Source organism: Saccopteryx leptura, chromosome 9 (genome assembly GCF_036850995.1).
Source record: "Saccopteryx leptura isolate mSacLep1 chromosome 9, mSacLep1_pri_phased_curated, whole genome shotgun sequence".
Classification (NCBI taxonomy): domain Eukaryota; kingdom Metazoa; phylum Chordata; class Mammalia; order Chiroptera; family Emballonuridae; genus Saccopteryx; species Saccopteryx leptura.
The window spans coordinates 68965730-68990456 of NC_089511.1; the positions used below are offsets into that span (position 1 = coordinate 68965730).

General features: G+C 34.9%; 1 protein-coding gene across 6 annotated transcripts in view; it reads right to left on the bottom strand.

Moving 5' to 3' along the window:
• HERC4 (HECT and RLD domain containing E3 ubiquitin protein ligase 4) overlaps positions 1 to 24727 on the bottom strand; it is a 145643-nt gene that overhangs the window by 85428 nt on the left and 35488 nt on the right. For 3 of the 6 annotated variants that reach the window (XM_066348961.1, XM_066348959.1, XM_066348965.1), the window contains exons 3-7: positions 17002 to 17161; positions 12464 to 12553; positions 11452 to 11528; positions 8236 to 8457; positions 6665 to 6756 (exon numbers count right to left, since the gene is read on the bottom strand). In XM_066348961.1, coding sequence (XP_066205058.1) covers positions 6665 to 6756; positions 8236 to 8457; positions 11452 to 11528; positions 12464 to 12553; positions 17002 to 17161 — 641 coding nt within the window. The remainder of the gene's footprint in view (positions 1 to 6664; positions 6757 to 8235; positions 8458 to 11451; positions 11529 to 12463; positions 12554 to 17001; positions 17162 to 24727) is intronic. The other 3 variants (XM_066348964.1, XM_066348962.1, XM_066348960.1) reach the window with 2 other exon arrangements.

The window sequence follows — 24727 nt, forward strand, 5'->3', positions numbered from 1 at the left end:
GAAGTTATCATTAAAGAGATACTAATAATTATTTTTCCATTGCCTTTCATTGTCATTATATTCCTGTTGAATCGCAAGTACACAGCTATAAAATTTCACAAAACCATTAAAATAGTATCATCTTCTGTTTTCAAACTATGTAGTAATACTTTTTATTATTCATTTTTAGATAAGAGAAAAAGAGAAAGAGAAGGGGGAGGAGCAGGAAGCATCAACTCCCATTATGTGCCTTGACCAGACAAGTCCAGGGTTTCGAACCTCAGCATTTCAGGTTGATGCTTTATCCACTGTGCCACCACAGGTCAGGCAACCTAGTTATACTTTTAACATAAAAGCTCTGCAAATATATGGAACCAGAGTGCACAAATATAGCTATTTTTATAGTTACTAAAGACAATATAGTCTTTATTATAAAAATATAAAGCTGGATCACAGTTTATATTAAAAAAGAGTAAGCTTTGACAGCTTTAACACAAACACAATCATATTTCTCAATTGATTTTCTTCATAGTTATAGCTATATATACAATTTTATATCTTGCTTTTATCATTTAGTAGCATTAAATATTTATACATATTGCTACATTAAAAAATTTATTTTTCTGACTCTGGCCAGTTGGCTCAGTGGTAGAGCACTGGCCTGGCATGTGGATGTCCTGGGTTCGATTCTTAGTCAAGGCACACAGGAGAAGCAATCATCTGCTTCTGTACCCCTTCCCCTCCTCCTCCTCTCTTCCCCTCTTGCAGCCATGGCTCCATTGGTTCAAGCGCATCAGCCATGGCGCTGAGGATGGCTCCATGGAGCCTCCACCTTAGGTGTTAAAAATAACTAAGTTGCAAGCATGGCCCCAGGTGGGCAGAGCATTGGCCCTAGATGGGGGTTGCCAGGTGGATACCAGTTGGGGCACATGTGGGAGTCTATCTCCCCTCTTCTCACTTGGAAAAGAAGAAAACAAAAAGGAAAATAAATCGATTTTTCTTTTTAAAACTTTTCTTCATGGAAAATTTCAAAGAAATAGAAAATCAGAGACAAAAATATACATGAATTATCATATAATCATCCCTCAGTTTCAACAACCGGCAAGTTATATAATTGTTTCATGGATGTCCCCTAACCCCCTTTTGCAGAGTATTTTAAAGCAAATTTTGGTCATGAAATCATCTCACCTATCAATGTATATACATCTTCACTGGCTTATACCTCTAACAGGTAAAAATATATAATACAATACTATTACCACACAAAGTTAATATTAATTTCCTTTTCTGGATAGAAAGAGCAACAATGTTAATTTTCATTTGAATTTTATAACTGGTATTTTTTTCCAAGTTTTATTTACTTATAAATTGCCAAAAAAACTGTATATAAAATATACAGTGAGTTTGATCTGTAAACACTGTGAAATGACTGCCACAATGAAGTTAATACATCCATTACCTCACATACTTCCTTGTGTGTGAGAAGGCTTCAGATCTACTCTCAGCAAATTTCAAGTATATACGACATAGTATTGTAAAATAGTTTAACATGTACATGGAATCCAGAACTTACTCATCTTATAACTGAAACCTTGTACCCTTGACCAAACTCCCCATTTCCCCCAACCCTCTGGTAACCACCATTCTACTGTTTCTATGAATTTAATTTTTTTAAATTCCACTTATAAATGATACCATATAGAATTTGTCTTTCTCTGGCTTATTTCAATTAGCATACTACCTCTCAAGGTCCATCTACGTTGTTGCAAATAAATTTTTTTATAGCTGAATAATATTCCACTTTGTGTATTTTCTTTATTCATTCATCTGACAATGAACACTTAAGTCGTTTCCATAACCTGGCTACTGTGAACAATGCTGTAATGAACATGAGAATCCAGTTATATCTTCAAGAGTCTGTTTTCACTTCCTTCATATATCCAGAAGTGGCACTGCTTGCTCATATAGTAGTTCTATTTGTAATTTTTTGAGGAATCTCCATAATGTTTTCCATAATGGCTGTGCCAATTTATCCTCCAACCAACAATGTACAAGGGTTCTCCTTTTTTTTACATCCTCCGCAATACCTGACTTTTGTGTGTTTTTTTATAATAGCCATTCTAACAAATATGAAATGATATCTCATTGTGAATTTAGTCCGCATTTCCTTGATGACTGTGATGTTGACATTGATACCTTTTCCTGTATCTGTTGGGAAAGATGTACATCTTCTTTGGGAAAATGTCTATTAAGGCCCATTCCATTTTTAAATTAAATTATTTTGTAATTATTAAATTATGAGTTCCTTATATATTTAATATTAACTCTTACTAGATGTTTTACAAATATTTTTCCCATTCTATAGGTTGCCTTTTCATTTTATTGACTGTTATTTCCTTTGCAGCACAGCTTTTTTAGTTTGATATGGTCCGCCAGGGCTGTTGGAAGAGTTGTTCATTACTGATTCAGTCTTCTTAAAGGTCTGTCCAAGTCTTCTATTTCCTCACAATTCAGTCTTGGTTTATGTTTCTAGGAATTTATCCATTTTAGCTAGGTCAGTGGTTTTCAACTGCTGGTCCACAGATAAGTGGAAGTCCACCAGAAATTTCATGTTAACCACCCTGATATTGTATGAAGACTGTAAAGTCTATCATCATTGGGTCTATCATCTTCAAACAACATTGTGCTTAACTCTTATGAGGACCTGCACCAGTCTGCAGACTGGCGGTTGAAAAACACTGATCTAGGTTATCCAATGTTAGTGTATGAGTATTCATAGTCTCTTTTGCATCAGCTGTAATATCTCCTTTTAAGTTTTGATTTTGACTCTCCTTTTTTCTTAGTCTATCTAACCTGTTAATTTTTAGCCTTTTCAGAAAAACATTTAATCTTTTCTAATGCTTTCTGGTCTCTATTTCTGATTTTTATTTCCTTCCTTCTGTGGACTTAGGTTTTTTTTCCCCTCTAGTTCCCTGAGGTATGAAGGCACTGTTCATTTGAGAACTTTCTTTTTCTTAAAGTAGGTGTTTTATAAGTGTCAACTTCCCTCTTAGAGCTTTGTTACTACATCCCATAAGTTTGGGTATATTGTGTTGCCATTTTCATTTCTCAAGCTAGTTTTTGATTACCCTTTTATTTCTTCTTTGACCCACTGTTTATTCAGGAGTGTGCTTTTTAGTTTCCACACACTGGGAAAATTCCGTCTTTCCTCCTGTTACTAGTTTCATACCATTTTGGCTGGAAAAAAATACCTGATATGATTTCCACCTTCTTGCATTTGTTAAACATTCCTGCAGAATGTTTCATGTATGCTTGAGAAAAAATGTGTATTCTGCTGCTGCTGCTGCTGGATGAAATGTTCTGTTTAAGTCCACCTGATATAAAATGCAGTTCAAGTACAACGTTTCATTATTAATTTCTGTCTGGATGATCTAACCATTGTTAAAAGTGAGGTACTAAAATCCCCTGCTATTACTGTGTTCTTGTCTCTTTCAAACTGTTAATATTTGTTTAATATATTTAGTTGTTCCTATGTAGGGTGCGATATAGGCACAATTGTTATATCCTTTTGATTAACTGATCCCTTTACTATTAATTTCTTAATATCATCTAATATTGAGAGCATGTTTTAATTTTTCTGATTATTTTATTGCATCATATCAGAATGCATGTCTGGTAGATGATATTAAAAATAAGTAGGCCAAAATAATAAAATTTTAACTGTATGTCAATTATAATTTTTTTTAAAAGTAGGTCAATGTGTTTTAGCCTAATTAAACATTAAGCTTAATGTTGCTGATCTTTACCTAGATCCATTATTTCATTGGAGAGTATAAAATGGAGATTTTCTCATCTTATTTCTTCTGGATTTATTAGTTGGAGTTCTTCTAAAGAGAATTTATCTCATCAACTATTAAGTTACTCTGAAATACAATCTGCTAATAAGAGGTAGAATAAATGATTGTTAGAATTTTAAGAAAAATGAGTTGTCCTAGCAACCTCCAAAGAAAAGCAATGAAATTGAATTTTTATTAATTTGGGGGAAAGTATCATTACAAAGTCATGGATTTTTATATATTTGATATATTTACATCTATTGTAGTCATTATTTCCTTTTGTAAACCAATGAAAGTATCTTCAAGTTGTCCTTCTAACGTGACCATAGTAGTCTTTGAGCTTTTGTAACAAAATGCCTAAGACTATTCTTGCTACAAGCCCTGATTCCTTTTAGTATGAAGTGTACAACAATCAAGGAATGATCACTGCTTCATGACAGTACATTGGTAATTACTTCTAGGACCTTGATGTTGTCCTAAAAAATAAAGGGGAAAAAAAGAAAACTCATTTTTATAGAGGGAAAAAAAAAGTTTATAATGATATTTGTGATTCAAAGTAAAGATCACAGGGTTTTAACTCCTACCATTTTATATCTCTTTTCTCTAAAGCTGAAAATCAGCTTCTAATGAGTACTTATTTGCTTTATCCTACTTTCTATATATTGAAAAAAATATTACCAATTTTACTGCTATCAATTTGTGAATGGTTTATCCTTAGGCTATTTTCCACTAGTGATATACAACAAAATATTGTAATTTATAAGGACCTAAAAGAATTCTTCCTGCAGTTGTACCATTAGTTGTGTTTTTGTTTTAAATTTTTAAGAAATGTTTAAATATTAAAATATATGTTTGCTTTTTATTATAATAGTCTATACATTCCAATGTCAAAGCTATAAGGCAAGGTAAATATGATCTAGCTTTAATTTTTTAAAAATGTAACTAAAATGTAACATTTATATTTCACCCCCTCCTATACAAAAGGAAACTATTCTGTTCTTTTGTCTTTTTCCTTAACAATATATTCTGAAGATCATTCTACATCACAATACAGAGATCTTCCTTATTCTGTTTTATCAGCCACGGTATTCCATTGCATGGAGTTACCAGTATATGCAACGAGACTGCTACTAATGGACATTAGATTCTTCCATTCTTTTGCTATTAAAATAATGCCATAATAAATAGCCTTATGTATACTGAACTTCTTATCTTTGTGATAGATTCTTAAAAGTGGATAATTAAGTCAAAAAGGATATGTATATATGATTTTCATAATGAATCTTTAAATTAACTTGAAAATTTCTGACATCTTTATAGTAGTGTCCTCATATCCATTATCATAAAAGTCTTCCTATTTAGTTTTTGAGTTTGTATTAAATTTTTCCCTAACATCATTTTCCTATTAAAGATTTTACACAAATAAACTGTTTCATAAAGCAATCTTAATTTGCAAAATATTCTTCCAGAAAAGCAAAAGATATAGAGATATGGACTATATTCTAACTTAAATCAAGGCAAAATAAACTGTTTTACTTTTGGGATATTTAAAATGATCTGATTTTGTTAAAAATAATATACACCAAAAACTCCAATGAGTAAGTATCACCAGCTACTTATTAGAGAAAATAAAAAAGAATACTATAATTAGCATTTTTAATAACTCAAATATAGATAGTCATATATCCTAGGAAAGTAAGAGGAATGGTTATTTGAAAAGCATTAACATCGAGTTTTTCTACCACAAAGTTAGTCCCAAAGAATAATATTACGCAAAATGTTTTATACTGTTATTTCAACATAGCCGTATTTCTTCCAAATACCAATGACAGAAGAGAATGACTAAAATTTATAACTTCCAATATGATTTAATAAGACTTTAGTGACATTTGTAATCTGAATTATAACAATGAATAACCTATGGTAATAAGATCAACAGGTAACTACAAGTAAAACTTCCTTACTAAATGGCAAGTAATATAAAATTTTTAAAAATTAACTTTTATAATTTGTCATATTTTTTAAATGAGTACACTATATTTGATAATGACTAAGAATGATTCTTATCATGCTAAAATTCCAATGTGGGAGTGTTATAAAGCCTGATTAGAAGTTAATTTTTTCTTGCCAATTTTATATACTATGCAAGATGAAGAAACAGAAGCAAAATCATTAATTTCTAAGTAAGCCAATGGAAACTTTCCAGTTCCTTTGTTAACATGACTATAATAATATTCCTGGTAAAGGTTGATGTTTTTATTTTCATTTTACTTCTAACCACTAGAGAGGTACTATACTCAATACTGATACTGAATTGGCACATACCAAATAAAGTGAGGATATCAGAGTTAAAGCCATTAACATTGCAATGAAAACTCATTATAACTGCTTGCATAACACTGGCCTATGGATAATAACAAATAATCTGATACTTGTTATATCATCTATTCGGTATTCTCTATTACTTGTTATATACATATTTATAAGCCAAATGGGAGCTAAATTAAAACAAGGCAGAGTTATGCATAAGTGGGAATGATATACACATCACGGCAAACCTGACAAACTTGAAAGGAATTCTTTCATTCAAAATATTATTGAAGCAGTATTTCACACAAGGCTGAGAAACTCAACAATATAAACTATCATCACATTTCACAGATTACAATTCACATTTCATAACAAATTTGAAAATTAAGTCATTTTTGAGAACAAATAATAAGCAAGGTCCTTTTTCCAAGATAAATTACTTTTTAAACATCAATAACACTCAACTTTTAATGTACATATTATGAAAACATTTACTAATTATGAAGTAACAATAAAGAAGTTTCATAGAAGTACAATACCTTGGTTAGTGCCGCAGTATGATCCTCTCCACAACATATATAAACTATTTTCTGAGTTCTTAGTGACTTTAGTAAATTAGGAAAATACCTATCTGAAAATTCCAACAAGAGATGTTAACAATATTTTTTAAATTAAAACTTTTCTAAAGTGTGTTTCCTCTATAGCTTATCAAGCTTAGTGGACAGTGATGACTAAATAATGTTAACCATGATTCAATGATTTTTGTACTACAAGCCAACTAATCTAGGTTCCCAGGCCTTTCTATTTTACTGTGATAAAGGAGGAATTTAAAAAGAATAATTTAAGTGTTAAACTGCCTAAATGCCAATCAGCAATCAAGGAATTTCAAAACTATCTGACTGTTTCAATATATCATATTTTATATTCAACTCATGATAATTAAGCTCAGAGGATCCTACTTAAAAGTTTGAAAATCTTTCTGCTATTTTGTAGCAGAAAAGAGATACAACGCCCTAATCTGTCTTATGCAGAAAAACAATATTCTGAAATTCTCTTTGAGAGTATTATTTGCTTTTCATTACCAGTTGTTACTAGATCAACAACTCACTTTTGTCCACTTAAGTCATTACTATTATGTTGAACTTCATGAAATTAGTATTTGTATTTCAAATACTGGCATTTGACCAAATATAGTTATAAAAAATCAATTCCAAGACCCCAACTTGTTTCAAGTAGTTATATTTTTTAAAATACAAAATGTTTATTTTCAAGACTCTAGCATTAATGTTAAAAGTGGAATCCAAGGCCCTGGCCGGTTGGCTCAGTGGTAGAGCGTCGACCTGGCGTGCAGAAGTCCCGGGTTCGATTCCTGGCCAGGGCACACAGGAGAAGCACCCATCTGCTTCTCCACCCCTCCTCCTCTCCTTCCTTTCTGTCTCTCTCTTCCCCTCCCGCAGCTGAGGCTCCACTGGAGCGGGGATGGCCTGGGCGCTGGGGATGGCTCCTTGGCCTCTGCCCCAGGTGCTAGAGTGGTTCTGGTGGCAACAGAGCTAAGCCCCGGAGGGGCAGAGCATCGCCCCCTGGTGGCGTCGCCCTCCTGGTGGGCGTGCCGGGTGGATCCCGGTCGGGTGCATGCGGGAGTCTGTCTGACTGTCTCTCCCGGTTTCCAGCTTTAGGAAAAAAAAAAAAAAAAAGTGGAACCCAAACTGAAGATTAACTTAATGACTCAGATTACTTCAATATTTCCTTAAAAATCTCAAATAGATTAGCACTTCATGTTACATTGCTACTTTCCACCAACACTGGCCAACAACAGGATAACCAATTTGACATACGTACTGTTTTCCAACTTTCTTTTAATGAACATCTAACAGCAAAAAAATTTTATATAATTTTACTTTTTATATTTTATGATAAAATATTATTTTGGGGGGGGCCTTCCATCATCTCCTAAAACTATTATTAAATGAAATTTTTAAATTAACCTCCTCTAGCCCTACCTCCCTATCAAGGAAGTTATGAGTATATTTCTCTCTTAAACTAAGAATCACTGATCCATCTCAAAAGACCATCTCTTTTTAAAAGTACAACTATAATAACGAAAACCTACCATTTTCATCATTAAGACCTAGTTGACCAAATTTGTTGCGTCCCCATCCAAAGATAGCTCCAGAAAGGGTGAGTACAAAACTATGGGCTCCTCCTGCTGCAATTTGCATGAAAGGGATTCCAAGCAAAGATTTAATCAGCTGTGGTGAAGCCTGCTTTTTACAGTCAATGCCTAAACCCAATTGGCCATATTTATTCTGTCCCCAAGAGAAGACTTCACTTGCTGTAAAACAAAAATCAGAAAATTAACAATTTTTCTCACACACACAGTTTCATTTGAAAATCATCAGTTATTTTGGGATATTCTTTCATCAGATGGAAATGCACATTCCTCTTTATTTAGTTTATTTCTCTATGGAAACATAATATTACCTAGAAAAATGTTCTGTAATACACTTTAAGTTGACTGATTTTAGTGATGAATGGGTAAATCACCTAACTTATGCTCCTCAGGACAGGACTGTCTCTTTTTAACATTCCTCAGGTTTCACTTTTGTTTTGTAATTTTTCCTAAGAGGTACTCATCCAACCTCAAAGTTTTAGTTCTCAATTATATGCTCGTCATACTCAAACTTTCACTAGCCTAGACCTTTCTGTTAACAATATGCCCATGTATCAATTTGTTTACCTGATATTTATGCTTGTATATTTCAAAGCACTTCCAGTTCAGTGTTCCCCAAATGAACTCATGACCCTCACCCTACCTCCCATACCTGGACCTCTTCCCAGTGTCCCCCCATCTCACTAAATGACATCATAACTAATTCAGTAGCACAAGTCACAAAAACAAGGAATCATCCTTAATACTCTTCTCTCCTCTCGTATGGCATACAGAGACTGGTATCAGTCTATTTAATCTATCACCAAGTTACATACAGTTTTCTTTCCAAAAAAAAACATGGCAAAGGGATCCACTCCCCACCATCTCACCTGGTTCCCATAACAATTTGTCTGGTGGTACTTTTGCCACCCCACTTCCACCGTCATTTGCAACTTCAGACATCTTTTTATTTATTTCTATTAAATAAATGACACTAAACTAATAATTGATGCACTAACAACTAATTTTTAAAAGTTCTTACTATATAAAACATTTAAAGTGTACATTTAAAGTAAGTCTCCCTCTAAAATTAGGTCTCTGGTTCCTCTTCCAAGAGACAGCTACTCTTAGCAACTATTGCTATGTATTACCACAAATATTTTATGCACATATTAGCATTATACTCAAGCCACACTCACCTTCCTTTACATTCTTCAATGTCCATTTCTCACACACTTGCTGTTCCCTCATCTTTGTCTAATTCACTTCTATTCTCTCCCAGCTGAAGTCCTTTGTTATCTCCCAGATTTTCAGTCCCGTTATATGTTCTAAATACCCTAAATTTTTTTTCTTTACAGCATTTTTTCATAATATATCATTATAGTGTTATTTGTGTGACTGTTCCATAAGGGCTAGTAGTGTACTGCTTACCACTGCACACTGTATACCTTAATGTGCCTCGTTCATACTAAGTAATCAAAAAAAAAAAAAAAAAGAAATTCATTTAATAAATAAGATATGGCACCAAGCATAAAGATGAACAAGGCAAAGAGTATCTATGAGTCAAGCCTGACCAGTTGGCAGCACAGTGGATAGAGCATCGACCTGGAACACTGAGGACCCAGGTTCGAAACCTCAAGGATGCTGGCTCGTATGCTGGATCATCAGCTTGAGCGTGGGATCACAGACATGACCCCGTGATGTCTGGCTTGAGGCCAAAGGTCGCTGGCTTGAGCAAGGGGTCACTGGCTCAGCTGGTGACCTCAGTCAAGCTGCGTATAAGACACAATCAATGACAACTAAAATGATGCAACTAAGAGTAGATGCTTCTCATCTCTCTCCCTTCCTGTCTGTTTCTGTCTGTCTTTCAAAAAAAAAATTCTTATGAGTCAAGATAGAGAACTACCCTCAAAAGTAAAACCTCTAGGTTTAAATTTATCTTGGATTTACCTACCAAAATATCAAAAGAGGAGTTGGCAAAGTAACAATAAAGAGTATTGGGAATGCTAGCTTCCCTACTATCCACAGAAGTCTAAATTACTTAATATGGCATTTAAGACCCAGTGTAACAAATCTGTTTTCCTTCAGCTCCTATAGAAATCTGAGTGTGTCTCCCATGTTCTTACAATTACATGTCAATACTCAAACAAAATATAAATACTTTCCTGATTCTGTGCCTTTAATAATACAATCACCTTAGCCAATCCTCAATATTTCCCACAGCTATTTCTAAACATTTCTCCATTTCTGAATAAAGTCTTGCTTATCTCTCAAGATTTGCATCAGATACCAATCCATTCCTTATTGTTACTAATTCTATTGACTGGAACTAATAACACTTTTTCCTTTATTCCTCTAGCATTTTACTTTTACCTTGACCAAAGTAGTATTTTTTTCTGCCGTAATCTATAGCTATTTATTTGTATATCTGTCTCTTTTACTAGATGATATGATCCCTAAAACTGTCTGTATACTTATCTGTATTTCCCTAAAGCTCTAGCATTGTGCTTCATTCATAGTAGGCCTCACTAGGAATTTAATGAATTAAAATAATATTAATAAAGAAACCACTGGAACTTTTTTTAATGGTGAAAACAAATATATGGCAGGTTCCTTACCAACCCAAGTTACAATCCTTACCCAACAAAATAAAAAACTTAAGAAAGGAAAGCAAATAGGAATAGGAAAACAAAGATAATAGGAATCTTAGCCTTCTCTATTTTTATTTATAAAAGGTTATCTGTGAGAGCAAATAAAATTGGGCAAGTTAGAACTTTCCCCAGCTATAAAGAAACAGCATGTAACAGACTAATGTAAACAGATACAAAAGTCAATTTCATTCATATCTATATGTCTATATACTAGTAATATATAATTCAGAAAAATTAAAAGTAGATTAAAATAAATGGAGGAAAATAACATGTTCAAGGACTAAAAGACAACATGTATTGTATGACTTTCCTCAAATTGATTTATGGAGACAGTGCAATACCAAACTCCAAGTAGTGTATATGTCTGTGAAAACTGTCAACCTATTTAAAAAATGTATATGGAAATGAAAAGAATCAAGAACTAGGACAATCTTAAATAAGAACAACAAAGTTGGAGGACTTTCTGTTCAATTAAAGCATCAAGTAATAAAACTGAAAAAGAAAAAATAATAAAAACAATGCTTACCTTTAGAAAGTGCAAGTGAATGATAGTAACCGCAAGCAACCTGTACTATCTGGATATCTGACAAACTTTTAATATTTCTAGAAAAGAAGAAGAGAGACCAGGATAAGTTAATTCCATTTAATAAATGGACCCTAAATGCCATACCTATCTACTTATCCAACTACCTACCTACCTACCTACCTACCTATCTACCTATCTATACACATATATGAATAGATATACTCTATTTATCAACCACCTACTATGTACAAGTACTTTCCTACCAACCTAGCAGTTCACGTTTAATTTACAAGCCGAGTTTATCAAAAATTTTCACTGAAGTCAGTAAACAAAATCTAGAAATAAAAAAGTGTGATGAGAAAATACGTTTGCTTTTTACTTTTTCCAAAAAATACTCCAAAAGCACATTTAAGCAATATTATGCATACACCTCAATTACTCCTCAGAGTGTTTTTACAATTTAGAAGATTTTTTATTATCAGAATTTAAAAAAATTTTTAGGCTAAAACATAAAACTTACAACATATATTTGTAAAACAAATATACATGATGTTTGACCTAGTTTTAACGTGTCTTCTTCTATTAGGTTCCTTAAGAACAAATAACATGCCTATCATGTGGTATCACCAAGTCACAAATTAGGAACTCTATTCCTTTCAGGCTCTCCCTGTGCATTACATCTAAATCAGGGATATTCAATTTAATTCCTCAGTAGGGAAATCTAATCAATGCACATTTATTATAATCACTGATGTGTTCAAATTTCTGCCATCTTGGGTTTTTTCCTTTTATTTTTATAATTTCTTTTGTTCACCTATTTCTGATCTTTCCTTAACTGCAATGTGATTTTAAAATCTTAACAAATATCAAGTAATTGTGCATTAAACATCTCAGGTTTTTCTTAAGTATTTTCATTTACCTGACCATTCTACTGTTTTTACTTCATGAAGGTTTCAAGGAAAAAAAAAAAAAGTAGGAAGCAAACATAATTATGGTTCTTATTTCCCTTTACCTGATACTGCCACCTGACCTGATTCTGCCAAATGAGAGTCCGGAGCAAGTTCTGACCAGAGTGTCGATACTCGTGATTTTCGGGAGGCAGCTTCAGCAAATCAAATTTTGAGCAGGAGAAAGATGAGTTACTCTAATCCCATATTATGTATTTAAAATATTTTTATTTAGTGGATTTATGTTCTTAACTAAAAATCTGAAAGTTGTACTGCTACAATTTAGCAGAATCCAGCAAGTTAGCAGGATCCAATGTACCCTCCTCAGATTTTAAAAGGTAGCAAAATACCATGTTTCTGCAATTAGCAAAATCGAACATTGGCAATGCAAAATAGGAATTAATATCCTGTTTTTTTCCTTCACAGTATTTCTTATTATTAATTACTGGTATATTTACTCATTTATTACCGCTGTAATGTTAAACAATAAGCTCTCTCTGAAGGTAGATTCTGTGTCTTATACCCATGAATCTCTAGCATCTATCACAGTGCCTTGCAAAAAGTACGCAATGAGTCCACTTAAAGGATAAGTGAGTTTGTCAAGTCTTCAAGACTAAAGTATTAAAACTATTGTAATACAGGTATATATTTAAAACTGAGTGAAATTAAGAAAATGATTTTATTTTTGACCAAGCTATTTAATTTCTATAGTCCAAAAGAAGCTGTTCTCACAAGGATCATATCACACTTTTCTATTTTTTATTGCATATGTCAAATAAATAGAATTTTGAAAAATACACTAAAACTTCATTTCCAGCAATTAATTTTCTAAAGTTTGCATGCAGAAGTATGTACTTCCACTCACATTAAACTAAAAGTAAAATCAGACTTTATTTTTATGAAGGTATAACATATATCTTACATTTAAAAACATAATAACAAGCCAAAATATCAGGTCTATAGAGATTATTGATATTGAATAATTTCAGTCTTTCTCCAAGAAGTAATGATTTCAAAATACAACAAAATTAGAAAGATTATCAAAAGTAAAAGTTTCAATATATTTTATATCAATTCTACATTTTTTAATTTTAAAGTCCCACTTAATTTACATACTCAGCTTTTGGCATAAAAATGGATTTTGTTCTTGAGAAAGTACAGCCTAATGTGAATCTTCACATTTCTAGTCCCTCTTATAAAAATCATAAACAGTAATTTTTAAAAATCTGTTTACATATATTTGAGTTTCCTTCTCTTCTATTAATGTTTTATTCAAAGTGTACATGAAATTTACAAAGCTGGGTGACATCTCTAAGAATCTAGAAAAGGCCTGACATCTAAAATATCCTAGGGTACTGAAACTTGAAAAAAAAATTACTGTCTATCTTTCATAAAAATATACTATACTGAAATACTAAATTACCTTTTAAATTGAAAACATCAGTAAAAACTAGGTATATGTCATAAATCAGATTATATTCATGAAAAATGTAGTGAGCTTAAACAGAAGAACACAGCTTAAAGTTAATATAGATTTTTAGAAAAAAATATAAAAACAGAAGTTTAAAGCAAAGGAATCAAGTAAGAACTCTTTCAGGTCCCCCCATCCAAGGTCATAAAATGATAATGTCACAAATACATCATTTATGCCTGAACAGGTGGTGGCGCAGTGGATAGAGCACTGACCTAGAACACTGAGGACTCAGGTTTGAAACCCAAGGTCACTAGCTTGAGCAAGGGGTCATTAGCTCAGCAAGAACAGCCCCCCCCCCCACCGATTAACGCACATATGAGAAAGCAATCAATGAACAACTAAAGTGCCACAGCTATGAGCTGATGTGTCTCATCTCTAACCTTTCCTTCCTGTCTCTCTATTGCAAAAAAAATAAAACAAAAAAACCCAACAAAAATATAATTATTAGGCAATCTTCAAATAAACTGTCATATAGTAAAATTCTCAGTCCTGGCCGGTTGGATCAGTAGTAGAGCATAGGCCTGGCATGTGGATATCCCAGGTTCAATTCCTAGTCAGGGCACACAGGAGAAGCACCCATCTGCTTCCCCACTCTTCCCCCTTCGCTTCTCTCTCTCTCTCTCTCTCTCTTCCTCTCCCACAGTCATGGCTCGATTGGAGCAAGTTGGCCTCAGGCATTGAGAATGGCTCCATGGCCTCCACCCCAGGCGCTAAGAAGAGCGTAGTTGCTGAGCAACAAGCAACACCCCATATGGACAAAGCATCGCTCCCTAGTGGGTTTGTCGAGTTGATCCCAGTCAGGGTACATGTAGGAATCTCTCTCCTGCCTCTCCTCCTCTCACTGAATTAAAAAAAAATAAATAAATATATAAAAAATAAAATTCTCTCCTTAGTTACACCTTTGTTTCCCATTTACTAATTATCTATGGATTAGTGACTGAAATCCCTTATACCAGAAGCAGAAACAAAAATTAAGTATGAAAATTAAGAAACCAGTGGAGTAAAAATGAAGTAAACTAGAAAGCTCTGCCATGAATCATGGTCTTGAGAATATTAACTTAGAAAATCTAACATGTAAGTCCCTTTACAACCATAAAAAACATAAAATTTAAAAAATCTTAAATTAAAAACCTCGTTCTACAACAATTACTTGAAAGAGGAAATAAAAACAGTAGAGGGCATGACAAACATAAGGTCACTATGTTTCTATGAATGCTTTGTATTATCTAGCCAATACTGTTTGGTTGCAAATGACCATTTTCTGAAAGAAATCAAAATTGAAATGACTAAAAGAATTCAATTTACTTAGCTTAAGAAAAAAGTTTTCTCCCAACAGCACCATCATTAAGAGACATTAAAAGTATAATGAGAACACTGCTTGTTTCATTATCCCAAGTATTTAATTGTTATTGCAAAAGAAACAATGGGGAAAAATTTGTTGAGTTTTGTGAAATTTAGTTATAAATTCAATAAAGAAAATAGGGGATTGTGATGTATCCAAAAGTCTCAACAGATAATCCATTTCCACAATAAATATAAAATGTCAAACTAAAGATAAAAAACGTTTTAATATGTTACAACACAGGGAAGTTTATAGGTTTATTAAAGGAGCTACCTTTCCTAGTTTAAAACAAAAAATCCCTCAGCCCTGGCCAGTTGCTCAGTGGATAGAGCATCGGCACAGCAAGTGAAAGTCCTGTGTTCAATCCCTGGTCAGGGCACATATGAGAAGCGACCATCTGCTTCTCTTCCCCTCCTTATCCCCCTTCTCTCTCTCTTCCAACCTTCCGGCCAGTGGCCTGATTGGTTTGAGCGATGGCCCCAGGCACTGAGGACAGCTCGGATGGGGCTGCTGCTCCTCTCCTCAGAAAAGAACTCATTCTAACAGTGATAAGAGTTCCTGTTACTGAAACATTAGTTCCTGTGCTCCATTTTCTCATTCTAGTAGTGACATCATATTTCTGAAACCAAAATAAACAGTATCAATTTTAAATTAAAAATATCTCAATGTGTATTTAAAAAGTGCTACCTAGCCCTGGCCGGTTGGCTCAGCGGTAGAGCGTCGGCCTGGCGTGCGGGGGACCCAGGTTCGATTCCCGGCCAGGGCACATAGGAGAAGCGCCCATTTGCTTCTCCACCACCCCCCCTCCTTCCTCTCTGTCTCTCTCTTCCCTTCCCGCAGCCAAAGGCTCCATTGGAGCAAAGATGGCCCGGGCGCTGGGGATGGCTCCTTGGCCTCTGCCCCAGGCGCTAGAGTGGCTCTGGTCGCTGCCGCGACCCCCCCACCCAGAGGCAGAGCATCGCCCCCTGGTGGGCAGAGCTTCGCCCCTGGTGGGCATGCCGGGTGAATCCCGGTCGGGCGCATGCAGGAGTCTGACTGTCTCTCCCCGTTTCCGGCTTCAAAAAAATACAAAAAAAAAACAAAGTGCTACCTAAATCTAAAACTAGCTAAAGTCCTTGGTTTTCTGAAAAGTTCTCTTTTGTCCGTACAACTATTAGTAGGAATAAAGAACAAGAGTTTAAGGCGGCAAGAATTTGTATAATTTAAAAAGTATGAGTTAGTATATTATTTATTTATTTATAAGAAATTAGGTATTTTTCTTTAAATCTTTAATTTATATTTTTCCTAGATATGTTCATGCTCTTACAATTTTTAATATTAAAACAATGCCTATACCCTGTATAAAGTTTTAAGATTACACTGATAAAGCATTTTAATTTTTAAATAATTCTATGATTAATTTAATGGTTAAGAAATTAAATAGTGGTCACTGCTATATAAAGAAGTGTAAAGCGACTAAATTATTTTTACATTAACCATGTAAAACTTCTGTATTCAATAAAAACAATAAAGATTTAAAAATAAGATAAAGAAACATGCAATCAACCAATATTTAATAAACATGTCAATATCTGGACTACTCAAGACATGTGGGAGAACACATAAAGTACATAAAAAAAGAACACTCAACCCAAAGTAAAGGTAATAACCTAAACAGTAAACTTAGGAACTTAAAGGGGAGAAATAATTAGGCGTCAACTCCTCCATGCTCACAGTACACAGAACAATTTAATAATAAATTTATGATAAAATATTGTTAAAGACCTCATTTTGGTCACCTTTGTTACCTGGGGACTCTGGTACATTCCTCTGATCCTAGAAGGCCAAGTTGTCCATCAGAATCGAGACCCCAAGCATACACCTGGCCCTTGTCATTTAGTGCTAATGTATGAGCTTCTCCACATGAAACAGCTACAATATTTTGGGCATCCAGGGCAACAACCTGCTCTACAGAAATCAAGGAGAGAGACATTATATTCTAGTTTTGAACTACCAATGAGAATAAAACAATCTTCATCTTGCATAAAAAAGCTAAGGAAATGCTGAAATACAGACTAAGTATAACTTCAGTTACTCTGAAAGAATCTATCAAATATGCTCTATACAAAACTTTCACTATGGTAAATATAGATATACATTGTAGGGCATAACTGACTCAGAATATTAAGTGACTTGAACATTTGGGTGAAGATGTTTAAGGACTTATAAAGATTCAGAAAATCATCTTCATTCAATCAAAGCCATTAAACAATATAAGAGTCTAGCTGAAAAGGGAATCACTTAAATAACCTAGGCTGTTTGTTTTTTTAATAATAAAATTACAATCGGCACTTACATTACTATACAGATGTACTCTGAACTTAATGAAATAATCTAAATGTGCAATTTCTGAAAGGAAACAAATTCTTTACAGAGCTCATAAATAAATCATCTACTGGATATGCTGAGGAGAGAATTGAAAGGCAACGGGTCCATAACAAATAGGGTTCAGATAAAAACTCTGTATGTGGTTAAAACATGCTCAAGTTTTAAACCAGGAATTAAATCTAAATATTAGCCCTTCATAAAACTGACAGTAACTACTGACAAATCAGTAAAGAAAGTGCAATTGTCTCCTTAGTCTTAAGATATGTGCAATTCCTACCAATTTTTTACTATTAATAGTACCACTATAAGATTTTTTAAGATGCCATTTAATTCTTTTAAGCTTAATAAGAAAGCTATAATTTGTGTCTTCAATAAACTGAAAGCCTCGCGTTGAAGAGTTGTTAAAACTGAATCAATCAAATATTCTTTCTTCAGAAGAATATTTTAGCTCTGTGTACAAACGCAGCCCTTCAATAATGAAACAGATTGTATCAAGGTTTAAATTCCTATGTATAGAGAAATTCAAATTGTATCTGTATTATCACTACCCTGCATTTTGGGGTGGGAGGTTAGCCCTAGACAGCCTCTAGGAATCTGTCCAACTCTAGTGATACATATATTTTTTAATGTTTACTGATTTTAGAGAGGAAAGGAAAGAAAAAGAGAGAGGAGGACAGAAATCGGATGTGCCCTGATTGGGGATCGAACCGGCAACCTCTGAGCTTTGGGACAATGCTATAACCAACTGAGCTATCTGGCCTAAGCAACCCTAATGATATTTTAAGTACTTACCTTAAAGAACTATATGAGTGAATAATAAGAAGCTGTTGAAGAGTACGTAATAGTTCGCTATACTAGTCTCACTTTTTATATGAATGTCTTTTATGTAATTATATTGCAGAAACATACAAAAATAAAAAAGGAAAACAAGATATAAAATAGTGTCCCCCCCCCAAAGAAATTAAGAAAAAAGGACTTAGAAGTGTGGCTTCATTTCTTTATAGCAAAACATTCCCATAAATCTTAACTATGAACAAACAAATAAAACAGAAAAGATCTGTACTGTCCCACAGAGACCCCAAAAAGAAGTCAATGTTTCTCCAAAACAGTCTTCAAGGGAAGAATGAGAAGAAAATGTCAAAATGAAAAGAGTAAGACTGATTGGTTAAGCAATAACAAATTAGGAATACCTAATTAGATAGCAATAGTTGTAAAATCAAGACATCAAAATCCAAAACACAAAGAAACAATCATTCATACTAAGCAATATTTAGTGTATACCTCCTGTGCTCCAACAAAAATAAGAGTTCTAGACCGCAGAGTTTATAGTCTAGAGAAAAACAGGTGGGATAAGGATTGTAACTAAATGCTAAGATATACAAAAGAGAAATGGCAATTGTTAAAGTCTTGAATGATACCAGGAAGAATTTTGGAAGACCCTGACACTCTAGCTAAGTACTGAACTGAGGAAAGAATAATAGATTCCATTTACCCATGCAAGAAAATTCTGTTATAGTAAAACTAACTAAAAGCAGTAAAGAGCCTGACCGGTAGTGCAGTGGATAGAGCATCAACCCGGAATGCTGAGGCCCTGGTTCAAAACCTTTAAATCGCCAACTTGAGCACAGGCTTGCTGGCTACAGCAGAGGGTCACCAGCTTGGGCAAAAGGTCACTGGCTCATCTTGAACCCTCCGGTCAAGGAACATATGAGAAGCAATCAATGAACTAAGAAGTGAAGCAACTACTACTTGATAGTTCTCATCTCTCTCCTACCTCTCTCACAAAAAAATAAGTAAAAATAAATAAAAACAGTAAAAAGACAGGTAAGAAAAATTGGGAAATAATATGTTTACTTAGAATTCATAAAGCCATACACTTCTAATTTATGTACTTTTCTATGTGGGTTTACCTTTGATTATAAAAATTTACATTTATCAAGAGAATGAGAAGACAACCAGACAGGAAAAAATTTGTAAAAGATTTATCTAATAAATATTATCCAAAGTATACAAAAAAACTCTTAAAATTCAACAGGAAAGTAAACAACCCAATTAAAAAACAGGGGAAAGACCTGAACAGACACCCTCCCAAGGAAAATCTAGATGGCAAGTTAAGAATGGTCTACTCATCATAAGTCATTAGGAAATTTGCAAATTAAAATAAGATACCACTATTCACCTGTTAACAGAGCCAAAATGCAAAACGCTAACAAAAGCCTGACTGGTGACCGAGCAGTAGACAGAACATCAGCTAGAACTCTGAGGTCGCCGGTTCAAAACCCCAAGGTTTCCAGGTTGAGTGCAGGGTTGCAGGTTTGAGCAAGGCGTCACTGGCTCAGAATGTGCCATCACCCTCCTACCCCGTCAAGGCATGTATGAGAAGTAATCAATAAACAACTAAAGTGAAGCAACTATGAGATAATGCTTCTCATCTCTCTCCTCCCGGCTCTCTCCCTTCCTATCTCTCTCTGTCTAAAAACAACAAAAAAGAACTAACAACAAATGCTGGCAAGGATATAGCGCTACAATCTCTCACTGCTGGTAGTCAAGCAAATGGTATAGTCACTGGAAGACAGTTTGGCAGTTCCTTACAAAACTAAACACACTATTATCCTAATGATCCAGTAACTGTGCTCCTCGTTATTTACTAAAAGGAGTTGAAAACTTACACTCACGTAAAAACCTTCACACAGGTGTTTATAGCATCTTTATTTATAACTAGCAAAACTTGGAAACAACCTAAATGTCCTTCATTAGGTAAATGGATAACTGTGGTACATCCAGATGATGGAATATTATTCCACACCAAAAAGAAATGAGCTAGCAAGCCATGAAAAGACATGGAAGAAAACTGAATACCTATTTCTAGTAAAAGATGCCAATATGAAGTGTACATACTGTATGATTCCAACTACTGTATACGACATTCTGGAAAAAAACTTTGGAGACAGTAAAAAGTTCTAACCTGCTGGGGAAAAGGGCATTCACATGTTACAGTAATACAATGTTATAGTAATTAAATATATAGAAATATAGAAAAATATGAAAGATATACAGAAATAAGTTAGGATATAATATTAGAAAACCATTAAGGCAAGTAAATAAGGCTATGCTTTTTGAGTGGGAATTAATCTAGTGTGTACAGACATGATAGGTAGACTATGTATGCCTTTTGTGCAGGGCCCAGTAGTGTGCATGTAAAGTTACATATAGATAAAAGGTGGCTTCTTTAGGAGTATCTTAAAAGTGGCTTGTGTGATATTTCTGTAAATTAACATAAAAGGGTTTCCTGTTAGGAATTTCCAAAAAGGTGGTTTGAGGTGATAATCCTGTAGATTGACATCTGTTAGAAGGTGTAGGCCAGAAAGGGTACTAAAGCTGAGGGACCCCTTGCTGCAGTAGTTGCTCAGACTCCAACATTGAACATGGACTGTCTCCATGCTGCTCTGACCAAGGACAGCTGAGAGGAGCAACCCAAAGGGGCCCCATTTAGCTGTACCCAGGCACACCATAGGATTTATGAGTAATAAACTGCCTCTGTGATTCTTGCAACTAACTTGTGTGTTGGTCGTCTTTCCTCCAGTGGCAACTGGTCTTGGTACCAATAAGTAGAACTCCTCATCGCCTCCACAAGAGCAGTCTCAAAGAGGCTGCAGTCCTGCTGTTAAGCAGGAGTGTCCCACTGCATGGGGAAGTTGAATCAGGGACGCCTGATCGACCATAGAGCTCAAGCTCTACTGGGACATATATTGATAGCAGGAGTACAAAATACAACAATCTTTATGGAAAGGAGTGCGGCATATCTAACAAAATACATGTTTACCTTTTGGACACAGCAATTCTGGCTCCAAGAAATTATCCTACAGATATACCAAAGTGCTGAAGGGTAGCAATATATGCTACCCAAAATAAACCACTTTGACATAAGGATTATTTTCAGCTGAAGGCCATTAAGAAGAAGGAAATACAAGAAAAGCTCTCTGCCCTCCTTGTATTTGCCTAAAAGTAGGATATAGATTTGTGAAGGTGCCCCCTTACCGCTCTCTCAGAAAAGGTAGAAGTTAATCACTAGAGACAATTTTAGACCCTTAACAGCTCAGAGAAGGCCCCAGAAGTTACATAATAAACTTTACTAACTAGCCCTTATTAGTTACCTTCCCACAATTTACCACTCAGAAATTCAGAGTCCTTTTTGTTTTGTTATTTCTCTAAATATTTATTGTTCTCATTTTAAGATGCTATATTAGTCCATATTGTACCACCCCTTGACCCAGGTGTAAGTGCAACTCATTTGTTAATAAACTTGGTTTGTTTTCCTCTCATTAATCTGTCTTTTGTCTAGAGCAGGGGTCCCCAAACTTTTTACACAGGGGGCCAGTTCACTGTCCCTCAGACTGTTGGAGGGCCGTACTATAAAAAAAACTATGAACAAATCCCTATGCACACTGCACATAGCTTATTTTAAAGTAAAAAAACAAAACGGGAACAAATACAATATTTAAAATAAAGAACAAGTAAATTTAAATCAACCAACTGACCAGTATTTCAATGGGAACTATGCTCCTCTCACTGACCACCAATGAAAGAGGTGCCCCTTCCAGAAGTGCAGCGGGAGCCGGATAAATGGCCATAGGGGGCCGCATGCGGCCCGCGGGCCATAGTTTGGGGACCCCTGGTCTAGAGAGGTCCCAGCTGGACAACAAAGGAAGAAAGAGTACAAATACGTGTATGAGAGAATATGTGTTTATGTACAACTACAGCACTGTACATAATATAGCACTGTACATAATTCCCCTTAAAACTAACATAAGCTCTTTAATTTTTTTCCACATAGTAAAAACTCAAGTAATTTTGGTTCTTCAGAATTTTAATCCCATCAAAGTAATGAGATACATAGTTTGAGAATGTTTACTTCAGAAATACATTATTAAAGAATTATTACCCCCACACCTAAGGCTGAGCATGTGAGACTGTAAGGGCAGCAGAATATGCAGACAAATCTGACTTCATCTGTTAAGCTAGGCCTAACTCTTGACTTAACCTGGACCCAGTTGCCCTATTTACCTCAAGATTGAAGGATGAATTAAAAAAGGTGGGAATTATAATACAGTGAAATGCCTGCTCTCTCTGAAGGCCTTCTGGCTAATAACTACTGCTACGGATATGCTAATCAAATAAAGAAATTCTACTGAGGCTTGAGCAGCCCATTGTCAGGATAAAGATGGGGAAATATGTATATGTCAAGTAATGACGAGAGCCTAGACTCAGACTGAGGGTGGAAGGAGTAGACAAGGAACAAAGGGATTTAGCAATTTCAACTGTTCCTTGGATCCCTTTTGATGACAACCACTCCGTGCTGGCAAAGGAGAAGACGGAGAGGGTGTGTGGAAGATACCACTTGCCTTGCCTTCCTTGCCAATAAAAGATGCCTGAATTCCAGATTTCTCTGTGTGGATTTGAAAATTAGTTCTCTAGGCCTTCTGGATCAATAAACCCTTACTCAAAAAAGTATATAAAAATAAAGAACCATTAACAGTTGTATTTCTTGGGGACAATATTTAATACAGACTTTTCAGACACCAGATACACAAAACTAGTAACTTCTACATACAATTATTAACCATTACTTATTTTTTCTAAATGACTCATCAAAATTAAGAGCAACTTGGGGTAATGAACACTTGATGCAATAAACAGCTGATATATTATAGAACTGTGTACCTGAAACCTATATAATTTTGTTAACCAATGCAACCACAATAAATTTTATAAAATTTTTTTTAAAAAATGAATAGCCTCAATCATTTCCCCACAATATGCTAGAATGTCTAATCAATGGTACAGTGAGATATTTCACAACCTGGTCAAATTCTAGTTAAATGCTTGAAACCAGATGGCCTGAAAAGGAAGTCAATTATAAGCAAGAATTGAGGTAAAGCCTGACCAGGCGGTGGCACTGTGGATAAAGCATCAGACTAGGACGCAGAGGACCCAGGTTCGAAACCCCTAAGTTGCTAGCTTGAGCACACGCTCATCTGGTTTGAGCACAGCTCATCAGCTTGAACCCACGGTCAGTGGCTTAAGTAAGGTGTCACTCACTCCGCTGTACATCCCCCGGTCAAGGCACATATGAGAAAGCAATCAATGAACAACTAAAGTGCCAAAACAAGGAACTGATGCTTCTCATCTCTCTCCCTTCCTGTCTGTCCCTATCTGTACCTCTCTCTCTCTCTGTCTCTGTCATTAAAAAAAAAGAAAAAAAAAGAAGGTAGAATGAACCCAGCAAAACAAAACAATTCACTAGAAAAAAATCATTCCAATGATGCCCTGCGTGAGAAAGAGAAGAAAATAATTCATACCACATCCAACAGCTAACGTTTATTAAGTGTTTACTATTACCAGATACCATGCAAACTCTATAAAAGTTCTAATCATCAAGCTACATTTGCCTTTCAAGGCCAAGAAACAGTTAAAAAAGCAAGGGATAAGTGGGGATTAATTCAATTTAGGATGGATATGGATATAAAGGACAGAAAGCAGAAGAAAAAATTGCCAAACATGTCCATTAAAAAATAATTGATTCTTTAGATAAATAGGTGCTACAAGATGTAGGAATTATGAACATCTAATCCAGGGATCCCCAAACTACGGCCCACGTGCCACATGCGGCCCCCTGAGGCCATTTATCCAGCCCCCCCGCACTTCCGGAAGGGGCAGCTCTTTCATTGGTGGTCAGTGAGAGGAGCATAGTTCCCATTGAAATACTGGTCAGTTGGTTGATTTAAATTTACTTGTTCTTTATTTTAAATATTGTATTTGTTCCCGTTTTGTTTTTTTTACTTTAAAATAAGATCTGTGCAGTGTGCATAGGGATTTGTTCATAGTTTTTTTTGTTTGTTTTTTGTTTTTGTTTTTTTATTTATTCATTTTTAGAGAGGAGAGAGAGACAGAGAGAGAGAGAGAGGAGAGAGAGAGACAGAGAGAGAGAAAGGGGGAGGAGCTGGAAGCATCAACTCCCATATGTGCCTTGACCAGGCAAGCCCAGGGTTTCGAACCGGAGACCTCAGCATTGCCAGGTCGACGCTTTATCCACTGCGCCACCACAGGTCAGGCTGTTCATAGTTTTTTTTATAGTCTGGCCCTCCA